The 16,359-nt window shown below is 33.8% G+C and overlaps 1 protein-coding gene across 1 annotated transcript; it reads right to left on the reverse strand.

Moving 5' to 3' along the window:
* Positions 1-3,182: 3,182 nt before the first annotated feature.
* LOC130644828 (calcyphosin-like protein) lies at positions 3,183-9,235 on the reverse strand. Its single transcript, XM_057450585.1, has 6 exons — positions 9,049-9,235; positions 8,865-8,961; positions 5,446-5,526; positions 5,070-5,167; positions 4,658-4,769; positions 3,183-3,769 (listed from the first exon to the last, which is right to left on the reverse strand). Exons 1-6 carry the CDS (start codon positions 9,183-9,185, stop codon positions 3,668-3,670), a joined length of 627 nt encoding a protein of 208 aa, XP_057306568.1. The 5' UTR covers positions 9,186-9,235; the 3' UTR covers positions 3,183-3,667.
* Positions 9,236-16,359: the final 7,124 nt, after the last annotated feature.

Raw genomic sequence — 16,359 nt, forward strand, 5'->3', positions numbered from 1 at the left:
TATTAACGCAGATAGAAAATTTAAGCATTTTTTTGTCATTTTTTTTTTTTTTTTTTTGAAGTACTGGTTTAGATTAAGCAAAGATTAAGCAAAAAGGATTATGTTCGTGGGTATTGAGGCTGTACTGCGTCTGTTCTTCACTGTGAACTTTCTTCTAATCCGAAAAAGTAATTCCACAAACTTCATTGATGTTCTCACCATTTCCTTGTTCTGGGCAAGGTAATTGTACCCTTCTTTTACCAAGTCGATTATCTGCTGGTGAACTGGTCCGGTAATTATGCTGTTACTACTACTTCCATCAGGGAAGCTAGTAACGACACTCGCAACGTCCTTGACCCAATAAATAAATTTCCCTTAAACTATTACGCGGATTTGTGGTGTTCAAAATTTGTTATTTTTATGCCTTCGATCATTATTGCAGGCCGGTCAAATTATTTAATTTTACCAGCGCGTTAAACTAGAATAATTATGGTAGTTAGGTAGAATTAGAGAGAGTCTTAAAGAATTTGTCAGCTGGCTATATTAAGGTGGGATTGGTCATGTTACCAGAAGAGGATTTTAAAATAACATTCCTCAAACGCCATAGGTGTTTATTTCATAGCATACAGGAGTAATTATTTTTAATGTTAACAAAATTTATTACAACTTTTATTAGAACTTTTATTAGAACTTATTTGCAATAAAAGATGCATAGGAACAAGAGAAATTAATTTTAAAAAGATAATAGTAGACATTAGAAAATTTAAATTATACTGCTCTCTGTTGCAACGATCTAAAAGTCTGTCAATTTAACTGCCACTTGTTTAATATTCCGTGACCCGCGCAGACAAAGCAGCTCATCTTAAGACTATTCGTTTCAAGTAAGTCTCTTGTACCTGTGAAACTATATTATAGAAAGTCTTGACAAAAGCGTCCGTGTATTATATTATGCTTAATGTGTATTGTAAAAGTACTACTCCATTACTGTTATTTTACGAGAGTTTTAATTCTTATCAAATTTCTCGAAATTAGTGCGTCAAACGTTCCACTGCCAGTCACCTGACCCGTGTGACGATTCGAAATAGCAACGAAAATTGCCACGACCTTTTTTTGCTTCATTTAAGTGATTGTTTGATCCAACACACCTGAAATTGACCTTAGTCTATCCTTTTTAGTAGCTTCTTGTCTCCATTCACCTGGTTGTATTTTTTGTGTCTATTTTAATATCAACATACTCTATTGGGAAATATTCTTCTTGTTTCCTTAAATAGTTATGAAGGTCTACAACAGTTTTTCTTTTTTTCCAACAATTGGTGTTCAGTTGGCGTTTTAACGAGAGAGACGGGTATTTTGACGACAGACACCCCAGGTGGGTTAGCGATTCCACAAGAAACGCCCGCGTTTACACGAGATATGTCTTAAGGGCAACTAAAACACACGAATCTGATTTGGAGCTCCCTGATGCCAAACCTGACACCCTCCCCCCCCCCTCCCCCTCCTTTCCCCTTTTCTCAAACTCAAGTGCAGTTATGACATGAAACAAGAGAAATAAACTTCCAACATTATCTGTCATCGTCTTAGTAACTATAGCAATTAAATCCATGTTATAGTTCAACAAGCTTTCGGTGGCAACAACCACAATGATCACGTCAATATGTAAAAACGGCCAACTATATCGTTTGATACTGCAAACTTTTTCATGAAAATTATACACACGAGTAATGAATTAAAATACAATCGCAATGCTAGAACAATTCTAAAGGCATGGATTGCATAGTTTTATTCTGTAGAGATTTTCTCGGGGACTTAACAAAGTGCCTAAAGTCATTAGAGTCACGAGCTAAAACATTGCATGCGGATGCCTCCTCAAAAAGAAGGGGAGACATCCGCAAAACAGCGTATGTTCTATAATCGGTGCGGGCTGTTCAGCCTGTATAGTTTCTTTTGCTTCCGGTTGAGGGAGAAACACTCCAATATTCACAAATCGGAACTTTTAAATGGCGCTTATTTTCGCCATAATAAGTGGCATTGTTGCCACCAAAAGCCTGTCGAAATCTGTATCTGATTTGAAGAAAAATCTTGCTTTTAAGTCGCAAGTGTAGTTAAAACGATCCAAAATGCTACTTTCTAAATTATTATAAATTACCTACAGAGTGGTCATTTATTCACCACCACCAGAGTTTTCCACGTCAAGAAACATTCCAGGAACTATACTCCACAGTAGAAGACATTGTTGAAACTGAATGTTAGCGACCCCCGTTATTTTGGTTTGCATCACAATTTTCGGTTTAATGCTGAAGACCATAATATATTTTAGGAAAAGATATGGGCTATGTAGAAAGCACCTAATATGCATGTCGCGCAACATAAAGACATGAGAACTGACTCATCTGGGAAGCCAAATAAAATTTACAAAGTTCGTTAAAAGTGCAAATATTTCCGATAATCTATTCTCAAATGTCACTGACAGAAAAATGTAATCGCCGAGTAAAAATAAGACTATACGACCAAAAACGTATAAGATATTTAACCCAAGGGGGGATGAGGGGGATATTTTAAAGTGATCAGAAAAAGGATGGATAAAAAATGTCAACAGGACTTTATTGAGTTAGGAGTATTTATAGCGGTTTAAATGATCGTTTTTTACTCTAAGAATGTTGTTCCACAGCCAGGTAGGCAACCTTCCGTTTTATCAACAGAAGTAGGAAGTTTAGTTGATTTGTACTTTTTAGCTATTGCATCCTGTTATATTTTCAATAATGTATGATCCTGCGATCCTGTAATTGAATGAACCATTAAATGACATGTTAGCAGAGTTTTTAATATGAATGTATCCTTAATACATTTCTTAAAAAATTTACAATGGATCTTCACTTGTTTTTTCTCCTCTTTTGGCTCTACCTACAAAAATGTAGTCAGCTAGCCAGATATCTGGCTGTCACTTTTAAATAATTTCATAAGTATCAGTAGATTTGAAGTGCCATAAAATTATTTCAATATTAGAAACAAATAGATTCGATCATCAAAGTCTACCTAAACATGATTCATCTTTTCAACCTCAGTGGGAGAGAGTGGTTTTTAATCGAACTCGCCGCGTTAATGAATAAATTAGTATCGCTCTGTCCAACCACTGTTCAACTACAGCCGTGCCGATACCAGAAATGACTTTTGGGAAGATGGTGATGACAAATCTTAAAAGGCGCTTATTTTTCGTACAAATAATTCATCTTTTACTACCTTTATTTACATGAAGATATATATTATAAATACAAATAAAAAATCTTTGCTAGTTAGATTAATATATTAAGTTTTAAAAACAATACGTGGCTCCACATATAAAAAATACTTGAATGGTTCACCTAGAATCTTTTTTAGGGCAGCACGACCATGCACACCTTGAAAGCAGTTCATTATCAATTCACAAAAGTCTGAAAAAATGCGATAAATTTGTTGGGCTAATTACAAGATGTAATAAGGCGTACAAAAATGTTTTTCAGGAGTATGGGATCGCCTATAGCAAGACACAAATTTCAAGTCACGATAAATAAAAATGAACAAGACACGAAATAACACAACACTGCGACACCTTATGACCTTACACACAAATACCTAATCCTAGTATAGTGCTTAAAATGTTAAATTATAAAGCCTATTTAAAAATATTACAGCGTAACGCAGTCTAAGTTTGTTAAATTTTATACGCACTTCTCATCATTAAATCGAAATATGCGTCATTATCTATGGACGCACTTACTCCAGAATAGTAATTCATAAATTCATCGATAGTGATCTAAAAGAAAAATAGTCGCACATTGTACAATTTAAAACAAAAATGATCATTCATTAGCCATTTTAATTACTTCCGAGAGTTTTTCCACAATTTTATTTTTTGCAGTTTTCCCTGCAGACTTTACCCAGTATAATAATTAGCATTTTATTACAAAATACGCTACTATGAAAGACACCTACACGTCTTACATATATCTGTCTCTTAGGTGGAAACATAAGTTCTTTTACAGTACTCTTGAAATATTATTAAGCTCGGTTCTCATGTAGTTTAATTAGACAGATGGTTTCATTAGATATGTGGTTTAAACAGATAGGTAGTTGAAGCAGATATGTGCTTTAAGCAGATTTTTCTTCGCAATACGTTTCACATTTTACTAACTGTATACATCAAAAACGTTTATACGGCGTATATAAATGTGCACGCGAGCATGTAAGGAACAATACAAGTTATCACGAACTTAAGCGCTAACAGGCGCTGAAAAATATTGCAAGTTAACGCTATATTTCGGGCAGTTAATAGGCGTTTATTCCTACATCAAAACTACAATGGAAAGAGAAAAAAAAACGTTTTGGCTAAAATGCTTCTTGTGTGAGTGTCCTTGTGACATTTTTATAATGTAATTTTGTTGCATAAAAAACTTAATTCTTACTGAAAAGTACCTGTTTTCAATATTTCAATATTTTGTCATAGCAAAGCCTGGTGTTTCTAGAAAAGCAGTATTTCTTCCGGCAGATACAAAAATATTGTATTTGTCGAGATGAAAAATTGAAATATTTTTATCCTTATTGGCAACAACTATTCAAGAAAGATGGAGAAGAAATATCTGAGGAGAGGCATTAACAGGCAGAGAGGAGAAAGAACACAGAACATAAGACAAGGAAAACTTACAGTTCCATCTTTATCATCAGGTGAGTCGAAAGCATCGAGAAATTTTCTAAAACATTGATCTTCTGTCCATTCACCACTTTTATATTTTGGATGTTTAGTAACGTCATATACTCTAAATATATTGATAAACAGAAAAAGTTGAAAATACGCTCTATTGGCTAGTACCATTTCAGAAACCTGATTTTTCGCAAGAACCAGAAAAAGAAAAAAAATTGGTCAATCACGGGGCCATCTTGGCTTCATTTAGAAACTAGTTTAAATCTGCTTTTCTCCCTGCATTTTAGCAGATCATGATTTTTAAAAATAACATTTCAATACAAAGAGGCTAGCCTGAGTTGTTGATCATTTTTTAACCATTTTTATCATTGTAATGCCTTTTTAACAATAACAATTATTATTAAGTTACATTTACCCTTTCAAGTCTTCATTCGTAATAAATCCATCTCCAGATTTGTCAAGTTTGTTGAACGCTTTGTGCACTATGTCTTTGCGAGACTTACTCATTGGTGGCTAAAAATAAGTTTCCATTATAAATGTTGTTTTTTTTAATTTCCATCTATGCACACAAACTGGTATATAAAATAAAGAAAAAGGCAAAAAATCGGGCGAAAGTTAGTTTAAGAAACTCTTATAAAATCCTTCGATATAACAAGCTCTCGGTTTTGAAACTTTCTCGTGTGCCCCTTATATGAGAGCTCACTGTACTGATACTCACAAAAAGCACTGAAAAAGAAAAAGAAAGAAAGAAGGAAGAATTCTCCATCAAAAAATTATACTATTATACTTACTCTGAGTGCAACAAGAAACTCATCAAAATCTAACAATTGGCTACCATCTTTATCAAACGCACTAAATATTTCCCTTACTTCCTAAAAAATGAAAAAATAGACGTAAATTATGAAATAATTTGTTTAGGAGTGACGCTTATGCTCAACTTGTCATGAGAACCTGCCATTGATTGTATTTTAGTAAACCCACTCACCCAGCGCTCAAAACAGCCACCAATTAAACTAAAGCTAAAAAATATACCATTGCACCATTATATTAAATGAAAAAAGTTAAATGTTTGCTTCAGGTTTGAAGAGACCTTGGAATATTTAGATGTTTTAAATATTTAATAACAAAATATACTTGCAGCCTCCATATTGTTATTTTCTGGCTAGATTGCTTTCTCTAGAAAAATGTGAATATGCACATATTTGGACAGAGTTATGTAAATAAATTAGAGCTTTGTTTCTGGTTTCAATCCATATATATAATGGATAATCACCAGAATTCTTTTAGAAAGTTTATGATGGTAGCATATAGTTGCATTGAGCTAGGAAGACCAGCAAGCCATTACATTGATTATTTTTGTTTGTTTTAGGGAAGTCAAAACTCTGTAACAGGGTGCAAGGTTAATTTTTAAAGTTCCTGCAGTCAAACAACTGCTGAGCATTATTTAGATGTTAGCGTGCAAACAAAGGGAAATGAACCTTGCCAAGTGCCTGGCATTTTTTTTAACTGACTACACCTCAATGAATTTAAAATATCTACTGAACCTAGCATTTTTTTCACTTAAACTGTCTCCACGCCAATTGACGACCAATTATTTTTTTGTATACATGTATAGCTAAAGTTTTTATTTATATATAGCTAAGATTTTCATTGTATATATCTACATTGGTGTTAGATAATTAACCTATTAGACCATTTCAACAACAACAAGATTCAGCCCCATGTCAATCATCACAACAGCAACAATAGACCAGTCAGCCTCTGTTGGGGTCCCCTCTGAGAAAATAATCAAGAACAATAGTCTTTGGGGACACCGTCAGGTTCATCCTGCATGATTGAGAATCCATAATAAGGAACAAAGGCTTTGATTGTCTGATATATTAGTTGCTGCTACAAATTATTTTGGTGAACAAAGTGTTGGCAACACTGTTTGACACTTAAAAAAATCGTAATGAGGTTAGCTTCTCAAAATTGCATTTGAATTAAATGTGCTAGGTGTTTTCACAGATGTTAAATTTAGATTTTATGAGTATTAAGTCAAAAATTTAGAAGAAACAAGTATTTACAGTTTCCTACATTTCTGTCTGCTTTATGTACTAACAGATGAACCTCATCATCATTTCCTGGTTTATTAAGAGCTGTAATAGAGCAAAAATCTGCAAACTAAGGTGTAGAGTAAAAAAGCACTGTTGACAAAAACCAGGCACTTTAATGCTTACTTTGCAAATGTTTCTTCAGCTGTGATTATGTGTACCACTCCACACTAATAATAATTTAGAGAGGAAAACTCAATTCTAGCATACCCACAACCAATAAGAACCACAGCAGGACAAAGCTGTTGTCACAGTTCGTCGTAAAGGGATCACAAGACATTTGAAAAAAATAATAAGAAGAAGAAATTAATATGCGCCCCTAGAAAGGTATATTTAAGTACATCTTGTATTTAAATGTTGCTATCATACATTTATATACATTCAGTTGAAAACTTTAGTTTATAAACATGTGAACTATGCTATGTTTGGGAGAAAACTGTAGCTATAGCTAGCGAGCACACTCAGTTTTCTTTTCTTTGGTGGAGGTTGCAACCACGCTAGATGCTTTATTTTTTGTTTTGAGTGCTACTTTTTTTAATTGTGTGTAATAACATATACTTATGAGTTAAATTTAAACAGCATTATTTTCAACACAAATAAATTATATAGGGTGTAGCGTTCTGTGGTATACTCCTCTCAGTAACTTCTCTGTTGATGCACTGGATGGCAATGAGATGACATACTGAGCCTTGCATCTAGGATGCACCATATTACCATCTTCACGGGTGCCAAAACTTGTGCATTTTACAAAACAAAAACATCACTGGGTTAGGTCACCAATGAGATCATTTTTTGCACAGTGGGTATGATATTTTAATCTATTGTTATCTTTATCGTTTATCTATATAATATACTAGTTCTGTGTGTCTGTCACTTTTGCAAAGTGGATTATATTCTTCACCATTTTTTTTGATAAAGTCAGTAAAATATCACCCATAAAATTGTTCTGTAATTAACCAAACTTTAACAGTGCGACGTCAAAACACTACCTTAATGTCAATATCCTATGTTAAAACAACAAAACCATTACAGTGCACTTAAAACTTTAAGGCAAAATAACTTGGAAACGAGGTGGTGACGTCAATGATTTTTCACCGCATGGGTAACTAGGGATCACCTAGGACCAATTTGGGTAATTTTCCCAAACCTGGGTCCCCAAATCCGCTTCGGAATGGACGGGTTGATGACCTCATCAAAAACCTTCTAACCCTAATATCTCTGCAACTGTTTGTCAAAAGTACATGATCCAATACATTTTCTTGATCATCGTTTAAAGATCTATCAGGAAGGCAACAGGTATACAAATTTCTCAAAAAAAATTTTTTATGCTTTGACAGATTTTGATGACGTCAACAAAATTTTTAAACCCTTACATCTTCTTAGGCATTCGCCAAAAGCACATGATTCTATGGGTTGCTGACGTTATCGAATTCAAATGACACTTCTTTTTCATTTTTATCCGGCCTTAGTGTATTTTTTAACGGGCTTTATCAACTATATAGTTAAATATATATTATTATGAAACTAGACAAGTTGAAGAATATTTTTTTAAAACAATTTTTTCGCCATATGTGCTCTCCTCCACATCTCTTTCATGGTAATCAACTTCACTATGTTTTCCTAATGTCGCGTCTGTTTTTTTTAAAACAGAAAAAGTTATATGACATGTTTAAAGCAGCTACTAGCTAAAACACATCACAGAATTAAAATGTAATTATGGAACTAGGACGTTCACCAGCATTTTTGCAAAGTTGTTAAAAGGGATGGTTTATAGTCAAAATCATGAAGTTATGTGGCGAATGGAGTTGCCAGAATGTCTCTAGAGCCCTATATTAATATAATCACATATTATTCTTTTTGCAGTGAAAGAAGTAGAAGAGAAAAAAGTCAAGCTCCAGGCTACAGCAGCAACCAAATTTTTGACAATTTTTGTAGGCAAACATGTGTTCAAGTTTTGAACAAGTTCAAGTGATGTCCCCATAAAAACACCATAATGCCCCAGCGAACCCCAATCTATGGGGTATAATTTGTCTGTGGTCTGTGGTGTTCACCCCCATCATCAAATATGCTGGCTAGCTAGCTAAACATTTTTTTTTAAGTATATAACTGTTCCATACCTCTGGTTCTAAATGTAATCCATAATCCCGCAAACCCTTTTTAAATTCGTTAAAGTCCAAGCTTCTACTCCCGTCATCATCAAAGATTTTGAACGTTCTAGGCGAAAAATTGCATGATGAGATGAAACGACTGGACATAAAGTTAAAAATAAACAAAATAAATTAAAAACTTTGCAATGAGTACCTTCCAAGACCCTTGATTCCTGAAGCACCTCTTGATAAGCAAGCAAGTCTTAATTTTTCTACAGGATCAGTTGCTTTCCCTAAAGCTTTTTTAGCGTTTCGCTGCAATTCGTTGTTTGTTCTACTTGTGGCCGCCATGTTTGTTTTCCTCAGAATGGCCTACTCCACATCGATCCAATAGGTATATTTACACTTTATTTTTCACGGTCAGGTAAACCATGTATCTTGTTCACCGAATTTGTTATGATACTCTAGGCAACATTCAAAAACAAATGGTGGTTACTAAACCGAGCTTTGATGTTAATTATTAATAATACTTATATTATTAGACTTGTCGATAAGACCCGTCCACTTAGGCAAAAGAGAGATAAAAATGATCCCTCAATTGAATTTTGTAACGGTCAGCATGATAGAAGCTATAATAGTTTTGAACAACAGAAAAAGAAAAAGATGCTGGAAAATCATATATTTATTGACAAGCTTTCGGGGGCATTTTCATTTTGTCTTCTATCACTGTTAATAAATATACGGTAAATTATTCTTTTACTTTCTCTGATGAAGTAAAATCACAAAGCTCTGTGCATTTTATGGCAACCTAAAACGCAGACTTCTTGTTCACTAATATTCAGCTACAGAAGATTTAGGAGTAGAGCATTTTATTTTCTAATGATTTTAGTACTGTCAACGGTATACCTAAAACTCAATTTCGTAAATTATTAGAACTTTCGACAACTGAATCATATTTTCTTTTTAATAATTATTGCTATAAACAAACGAATGGAGTAGCCATGAGTTCGCCACTGGGACCTATTCTAACCAATGCATTTCTGTGTAAAAACGAACGTATTTAGTTGGGTGACTCTCCTCAGTCTTACAAACCATCATATTATAGATGTTACGTCGATGTTACATGGATTCAAAACACACAAAACTACAGCTTACGAAAAAGATTGAGATTGAGTGTTTTATCTCTTTTTTGGATGTTTTGTGTCAAGAAAGGATAGCAATATCCCAATTAATGCTTATTGCAAACCTACGTTTAGTGATATTTTCACTATAGTAACTTTATACTTATGTGCTACAAACCTGGTGTAGTTTACATCTTGATCATTTTCTTCACATTTGTTCTTCTTTACAGAAATTCCACTACGAGGTTGTTTTTCTCAAAGATGTTTTCAAAAGATATGTTCACCTAAATGGTGTAGTCTATTCTTCTATCTGCACACTCCGCATAGAACTTTTTTACACCTAGAATTGTGCACACTGCTCCGAAAAAGGGAATTTTTAATTTGTTTTACCATTGTTAGGTATTATATCGTTTTGTATTAGAATATGTCTGCGTAATATATTTCGTGATAGATTTCCTCATTGTAAGATACTAGTGATTTTTTTTGCTACTGGAACACTCCATTCATTATTTTGATGCAATAATAGAATTTCAAAATTTTTACAATCGGGCATAGTTTATCGTTTTAAATGTAGTGGCTACAATACCACTTATGCCAAAACTGAGCGGCAATTCAGGGTCTGGATGTGTGAACATTTAGGAATCTCTCATTTGACGGGTAAAAAAAGATCTGTTCATCCTAGTCAAATTTCTATCATTCTTGATCATTCTTTGCACTGTACCAATCAATACTCCTTCTTTTGACGATTTTTCGATTTTATCGCGTAAATCGAACGATTTCAAACTTACCTTGAAGGAGAGCCTTTTAATTGACCGTGACAAATCGGTGTTAATAGTTCCGACGACATCAAAAGAAAATGAACACAACCACTTTTTTTCTGTCACAGACAGACGGAATACGTTGTTATGTAAACTAAACATATACTATGATTAGCGCTTCCATTATAAAATTTCAGTGCCGTTTTGTTATCATCTTTATGAAGCCTTACGATATTTCGATAATATGGTCCCTGATAGGAGAGCAAGTCCTGCTAAAGGGTCGTTTCATGTAATTTTTGGAATTATATACCTCTTAAATCATTTTTCACGAATTTGAGGTACTTAAAAAAAGATTTTTGACTGATCTTTCAAAAATAAATTTCCAAAAAACGTATTATAACAACAACCTGAAAGAAGTAACTTCTGTATAAAACCCCCTTATTGCATAAGCGTCGTGATATTTTAGTAGAAGCTGTGTGTTGAATTATGAAACAGTAACAACTTGCTTGTTCTGATATTACTTTGATAATTAAGACGATTCCAAATAATGTCGACTTTGGTTCCTACAGCGCAATGTATAATTTCATTACGAATAGGTTTATACGTTGTCCACACTCAAAATAGGTTCGTTAATAAGGATAATACTGAGTTTTACACATAAAGAAAATTCAAAGATACCTCCACTGTGGTTGGTGCACATGCCCTTTGTTTTTTAACATCCTTATAAAGGATCTTTACTCACAGATTTTATTCTTCACAAACTGAGTTTTATTTTTTTCTTCTCATCACAGGGACAAATTTATATATTTTTAATGCTTTGGTGACATCGAAACCTATTGCATGTGTCGATTTCCTACAACGTAATGTATAATTCCAACGTGAATAGGTTTATACGGTCACATTAAGAATAGGCTTGTTATTAAAGATAGCTTTGAGTTTTACGCTTGCTATACCATTTAAAGATACCTGACCTTTGTTTTTTAACATCCTCAAAAAGGATCTTTACTCACAAAGTTTAATTCTTCACCAACAGAGCTTCATTCCTCACCAACAGAGCTTTCTTTTTTAATCACAGGGACATCTTCAACTATTTTTATGCTTTCGTGGCAGCTACACCTACCGCATGTACTTGTCAATTATTTAGTGTGCTTCATTCTAGAAGTGTTTGCATTGAATGCATTTATTTTCATTTTTTTTCTACTAGGATCACCTAATCAATCTTTACCATACATATCCGACTTACGTACTTGTTTCACGTAAACAAAATACAATAAATGAGAGGCAAACAATTAAATATGGGATATATTATATATTTTATAAGTCCCTTAAATCTGATTGATTTTCAATCGTTCTAGGTGGAACAAAGGTAACACTAACCATCAAAGTAGTGTCGTCCAACTAGAACTAACAAGGTTTATACTGGTAGAAGACTTGTGCCCCCGGAAATATCGATAAATAGAGCAAAATGAACAAGCATAGACGTTTACAGTCCTTATCAAGTCCTCGGACCGGGGAAGATTTTGTTTTGGTGTACAGCAAAATTTAAAAATGTGTTTTACAACCCCCTTCAAGGTAGCGAGATCTAACGTGAAATACACTTTCTGATACACCTGTGCATCTACTTCTTGCATGGTAAACAAATTAACCAGAGTTCATTACCTCTTATCTGCTACTGAATTTCAAATAGGTAACAGTAACTAAACTAACTGGCTCTAACGAGAATATAAAAAATGTGCCCTTCGCCGAATTAGCTGCCATGAACTTATTGCTTTGTTGGAGTGAAGATGATGACAGCTTATTCTCTTAATGAACACCTAAACCTACTAAAAAACACAACTAAAATGAAATTTAGGGTAATTTTTCTACAACGAATAGTAGTACGAATGAAGACGGATAAAAATGATTGTGGAAAGTTTATCATTTCTTGCACATATTAGTATAGTAGGCGACGTTTTGTTTTCATCCCGATGATGGGAGAAAGATCCGCCAAATCAGGTAAAAGTTAAGAAAGGTTCTGGTGTAGAAGTTCAATACTGCTGGACAGTATTGAACTTCTGTGAGAACATACTGTGTTCCATAACCTTGGTAGCTTAATTGTATGCTAGAGTGTTTTAATAAATAAGTATTCATTGCTGTTTTTGCAACAGCATAAATCGGTGCTACAAGGAACAACATAAATGGATACATAGAAAAATATATAGCTAGAAATGATACTATATAATTACTATACACACAACAAAAGTTAACTTCCCGTAACTTCAAGGGACCGGGAAAAATAGTTAAACTTACGAAATGTTCGAGTTAAGTCAAGCTTAACTCAATTTAGTCTAAAATGATATTATAATTTGAGAAAAAGCGATTTCTTCAAGAGGTGGCAGCAGTTACTGGGAAAAGGTGCAATCTTGGTGGTGAAAAAAGCATGCAAGTCCATTGTAAATTAAATTTCCCTTGACAGACAACATTATCTATCTATATTACTTCAGGAGTTAATAAAAACTAAAAGTGGGGAAAGGGGGCGGCGAAAATTAGGTCGAGTTAACGAAAGTTTAAGTTATCCAGTGTTCGAGTTACCAGGAGTTATCGCAGCTAACTAAACACATCTACAAAGTGCATAGCAAAATAGAGCTATTTTTATTAAAACATTTTGTAAACGATGATTATGGAACACGTCTGATAGAAGAGAGTATCAATACTTAAAATTTTAATTCCTGTTCAAATTATATGAGTAAACTTGAACTCAATGCCATTTGCATAATGCTGATGTTCCTTATGAGGATTTTAAAGACTTATAAATACACATGTCATTTCCTTTTATCCAATTTAGCTGAAAATCTTTTACCTAATTTTATTGAAGATTTTTCTCAATTTTGGTAATTAGGGTGATGGGGGGAGAGGCAGGGTTCTAATTAAGGGGGTGAGGTGGATGGTTGGTTTTCCAATTATTTTTTCAATATGTGGGGTTGTTAATAAATTACAATGGGTGATAAAATATTTGGAAATTTGGCTTCCCCTCACTACAACTAAGTTACTGCGTTTTTCTTTTACCAGCCGGGCAAAATCGTAAATAGGATATAAAAACAAGAAAAATAAATAAAAAGAACGAGTTTTTTATACCAGTATTGCAGTGCACGATGCAGTCTTAACACACATTTATTCTTGCACACAATATGTTGACCACAAAGTTCTCATAGAAGGTGAAAGGCTGACACGAAATAATGCGTAATAAAAATAATCCACGTGCTTCTGTGAGTGTCGTTGTTTAAGTACACCGCAACTTATAGCTTGAAAAACAATTGTAAAATACAAAACAAAAAATAAACATGGCGCCGATAATATATTTATCATTTTTTGAGTTTGTCATATGACAAAAATCATACAATACGTGATTTTTTTTAAAAGAAATTGTGTCCGTTGTACATGAAATCGTTGTATTCGATATTACACAAATTGGTTATCTAAAAATTCACTCGATTAGGAAAGAAAACAGTAATAAAGATAATTCTCGTAACGTCAACAATAAACCATACATAAATAAAAATTAGAAATTTGTTCGGACTTTGTTTCTATTGTGTATAGAGCTTGAAACATTGATCGAGATAATGTATAGAATCTTGGGATTAAAAGATTTTTCAGTGACGTCATTAATCCGTCAATTCTTAAATGGATGGGTTGACCCAACTTTAGGAAATTGGTCCCATTCTGATCCCATGTGATCCCTAGTTACCCACGCAGTAGATGACGTCAATTATTTATGCCTGTTTCCAAATTATTTGACCTCAATTAGAAGTGCAATGCAAATGGCCTCGCTGGTTTTAAAAATGTTATTGACGTTAGCGTATTGTATACACTTCCCTATTTCAAATAAAAATGAACACATTTAGTTTTCGCGTTACAGACAAACGTATTATTTAGCGTATATAGGACTAGTAGTCACTGATTCTCAGGTTTTCGCTTTTGATACATATTTTCTGCATTGGTAACATGTGCTTTTTTGTCCACAGTTTAGCACCACGAAGTGATAAAATTAATCCACGGGAGTACGTAGTAGAGCTGCTGCGTAACCATTTTATATACATAGGATACGGCTATTGTTTTAGACCCGTAAAAAGTCCAAGGGAATTCAGCCGTCGACACTCGTAGCTACCACATTCAACGCACAGACAGGATATTATTATAGAGAAGACGTGGTTTCCTTAAATTCCACGCATGGACTGTGTTGAAAGCGTACATAGACTTTTACTTATATACTTTCCAGTTGTTTTTCGTGTAAAGTACATAGCTACCATTGAGCTCGAGTAAGTTTTCTCTTGAAGCAAATATTTTAAAAATCATGTTTCTGACAATGCTGCTCTGCTATGTTCGAGAAGGTATTTGTGAAATGTTATTAGCTGTTCTTATTAACTTCTATGTCAATCCAGTATTAAAAATCCATGTAAAGATTAGTAATCCTACACTTTTTTTGTAAGAATTAAGTTTATCCAAGTTTGAATATCCAAAATTCGAGTATAATAAAACCCATAAAACGTAATTACAACCTGTTTAGAGTTTGTTTATCTCACAAATTGCAAACACTGGTGTATGTCTTTATAAACACGACTGGAATGAAGCGACACACGACTGGAATTGCTTCTCCTAACCCGATTTATTTTGTTTTTTAATAACATTAAACTTCTTCAAAATTACCCCAAAACTTATCTGTGTTGTGTAAAAAACGCATGTTAATCAAATCGACATTAGAAGACGAGCTTGGGGAAGATGATGATGCCTTGTGCATTTTTTTCTAGCAAAATTAATGCATTTTAATAACAGTAAAACTATCCTAATATGTTTAAATGACTTGTGAGACAAAAAAATTCTCTACACACTTGTCAAATATGTAGAGGTTCAATCACAAATTCTCGAAATTTTTGGAAATTTAATACAGGCCAGTGTCAACTTGTTTAAATAAAGTATAAAAGCTCAAGTCTATTGTGTCATAAGTTGATACTTAACATGTAAACAAGTCTTGAAAAATTACAGTGTTAGCATAACTTTGCAGTTTTTAAAAAGAATGGGGTTGTTACTGGGATTCGCGAAATTCTGTATAAAAAAACGGGGCACGGAAAACGTTGTCTTACAATGGTCGGGATAAAACAATATTAACTGTAGAACTGCGACACCAGTTTTACAAAAGTGCTTTGTTGTTAGTACTTGACGGGTTAAGACAGTCCTGTCGAATAAAAAAATAACTGCCATTTACAGTTGCCCGATTCATAATGGTCAATTTATCAAAATGTCCATTATACGGGACAAAGAAAGTGTTTGCTTTATGGAATGCCTACTTAGGAGGGTTGCACTGTGAGAGATTTTTTAAAAACTTTCACAGTGCAACCCTGTTTAGGACAAATTAAAATTTCTGTCTGGTAGGTGTGTCCACTTAAGAGTATATCTGCCTTAGGGAGGTTTCACTGTACAAAAAATTATTTTGCAGGTCGATTAAAAAAATGGTTAGTTTATTGATCTCTTCTTGCGCCAGCCTTATTGTCTGCCTTTCAAAACAACAACGATGAGAATTGACGTTACATTAAGGCCGGCTTTATGAAGGGTTTGCGATTGTGATACAATTTCGTACAAGTATTGTAGGGGCTGGGCCTCTTTTAACCCAGG

The sequence above is a fragment of the Hydractinia symbiolongicarpus genome, chromosome 5 (genome assembly GCF_029227915.1).
Source record: "Hydractinia symbiolongicarpus strain clone_291-10 chromosome 5, HSymV2.1, whole genome shotgun sequence".
Classification (NCBI taxonomy): Eukaryota; Metazoa; Cnidaria; class Hydrozoa; order Anthoathecata; family Hydractiniidae; genus Hydractinia; species Hydractinia symbiolongicarpus.

Excerpts from the sequence above, each read along its gene's own strand:
- LOC130644828 (XM_057450585.1), bottom strand. The coding sequence starts at position 9,185 with ATGGCGGCCACAAGTAGAACAAACAACGAATTGCAGCGAAACGCTAAA. Across the intron at positions 8,962-9,048 it reads GGAATCAAGGGTCTTGGAAG|AACGTTCAAAATCTTTGATG; the intron begins GTACTCATTGCA and ends TTTTTCGCCTAG. Across the intron at positions 5,168-5,445 it reads AGTTTCTTGTTGCACTCAGA|CCACCAATGAGTAAGTCTCG; the intron begins GTAAGTATAATA and ends ACTTATTTTTAG.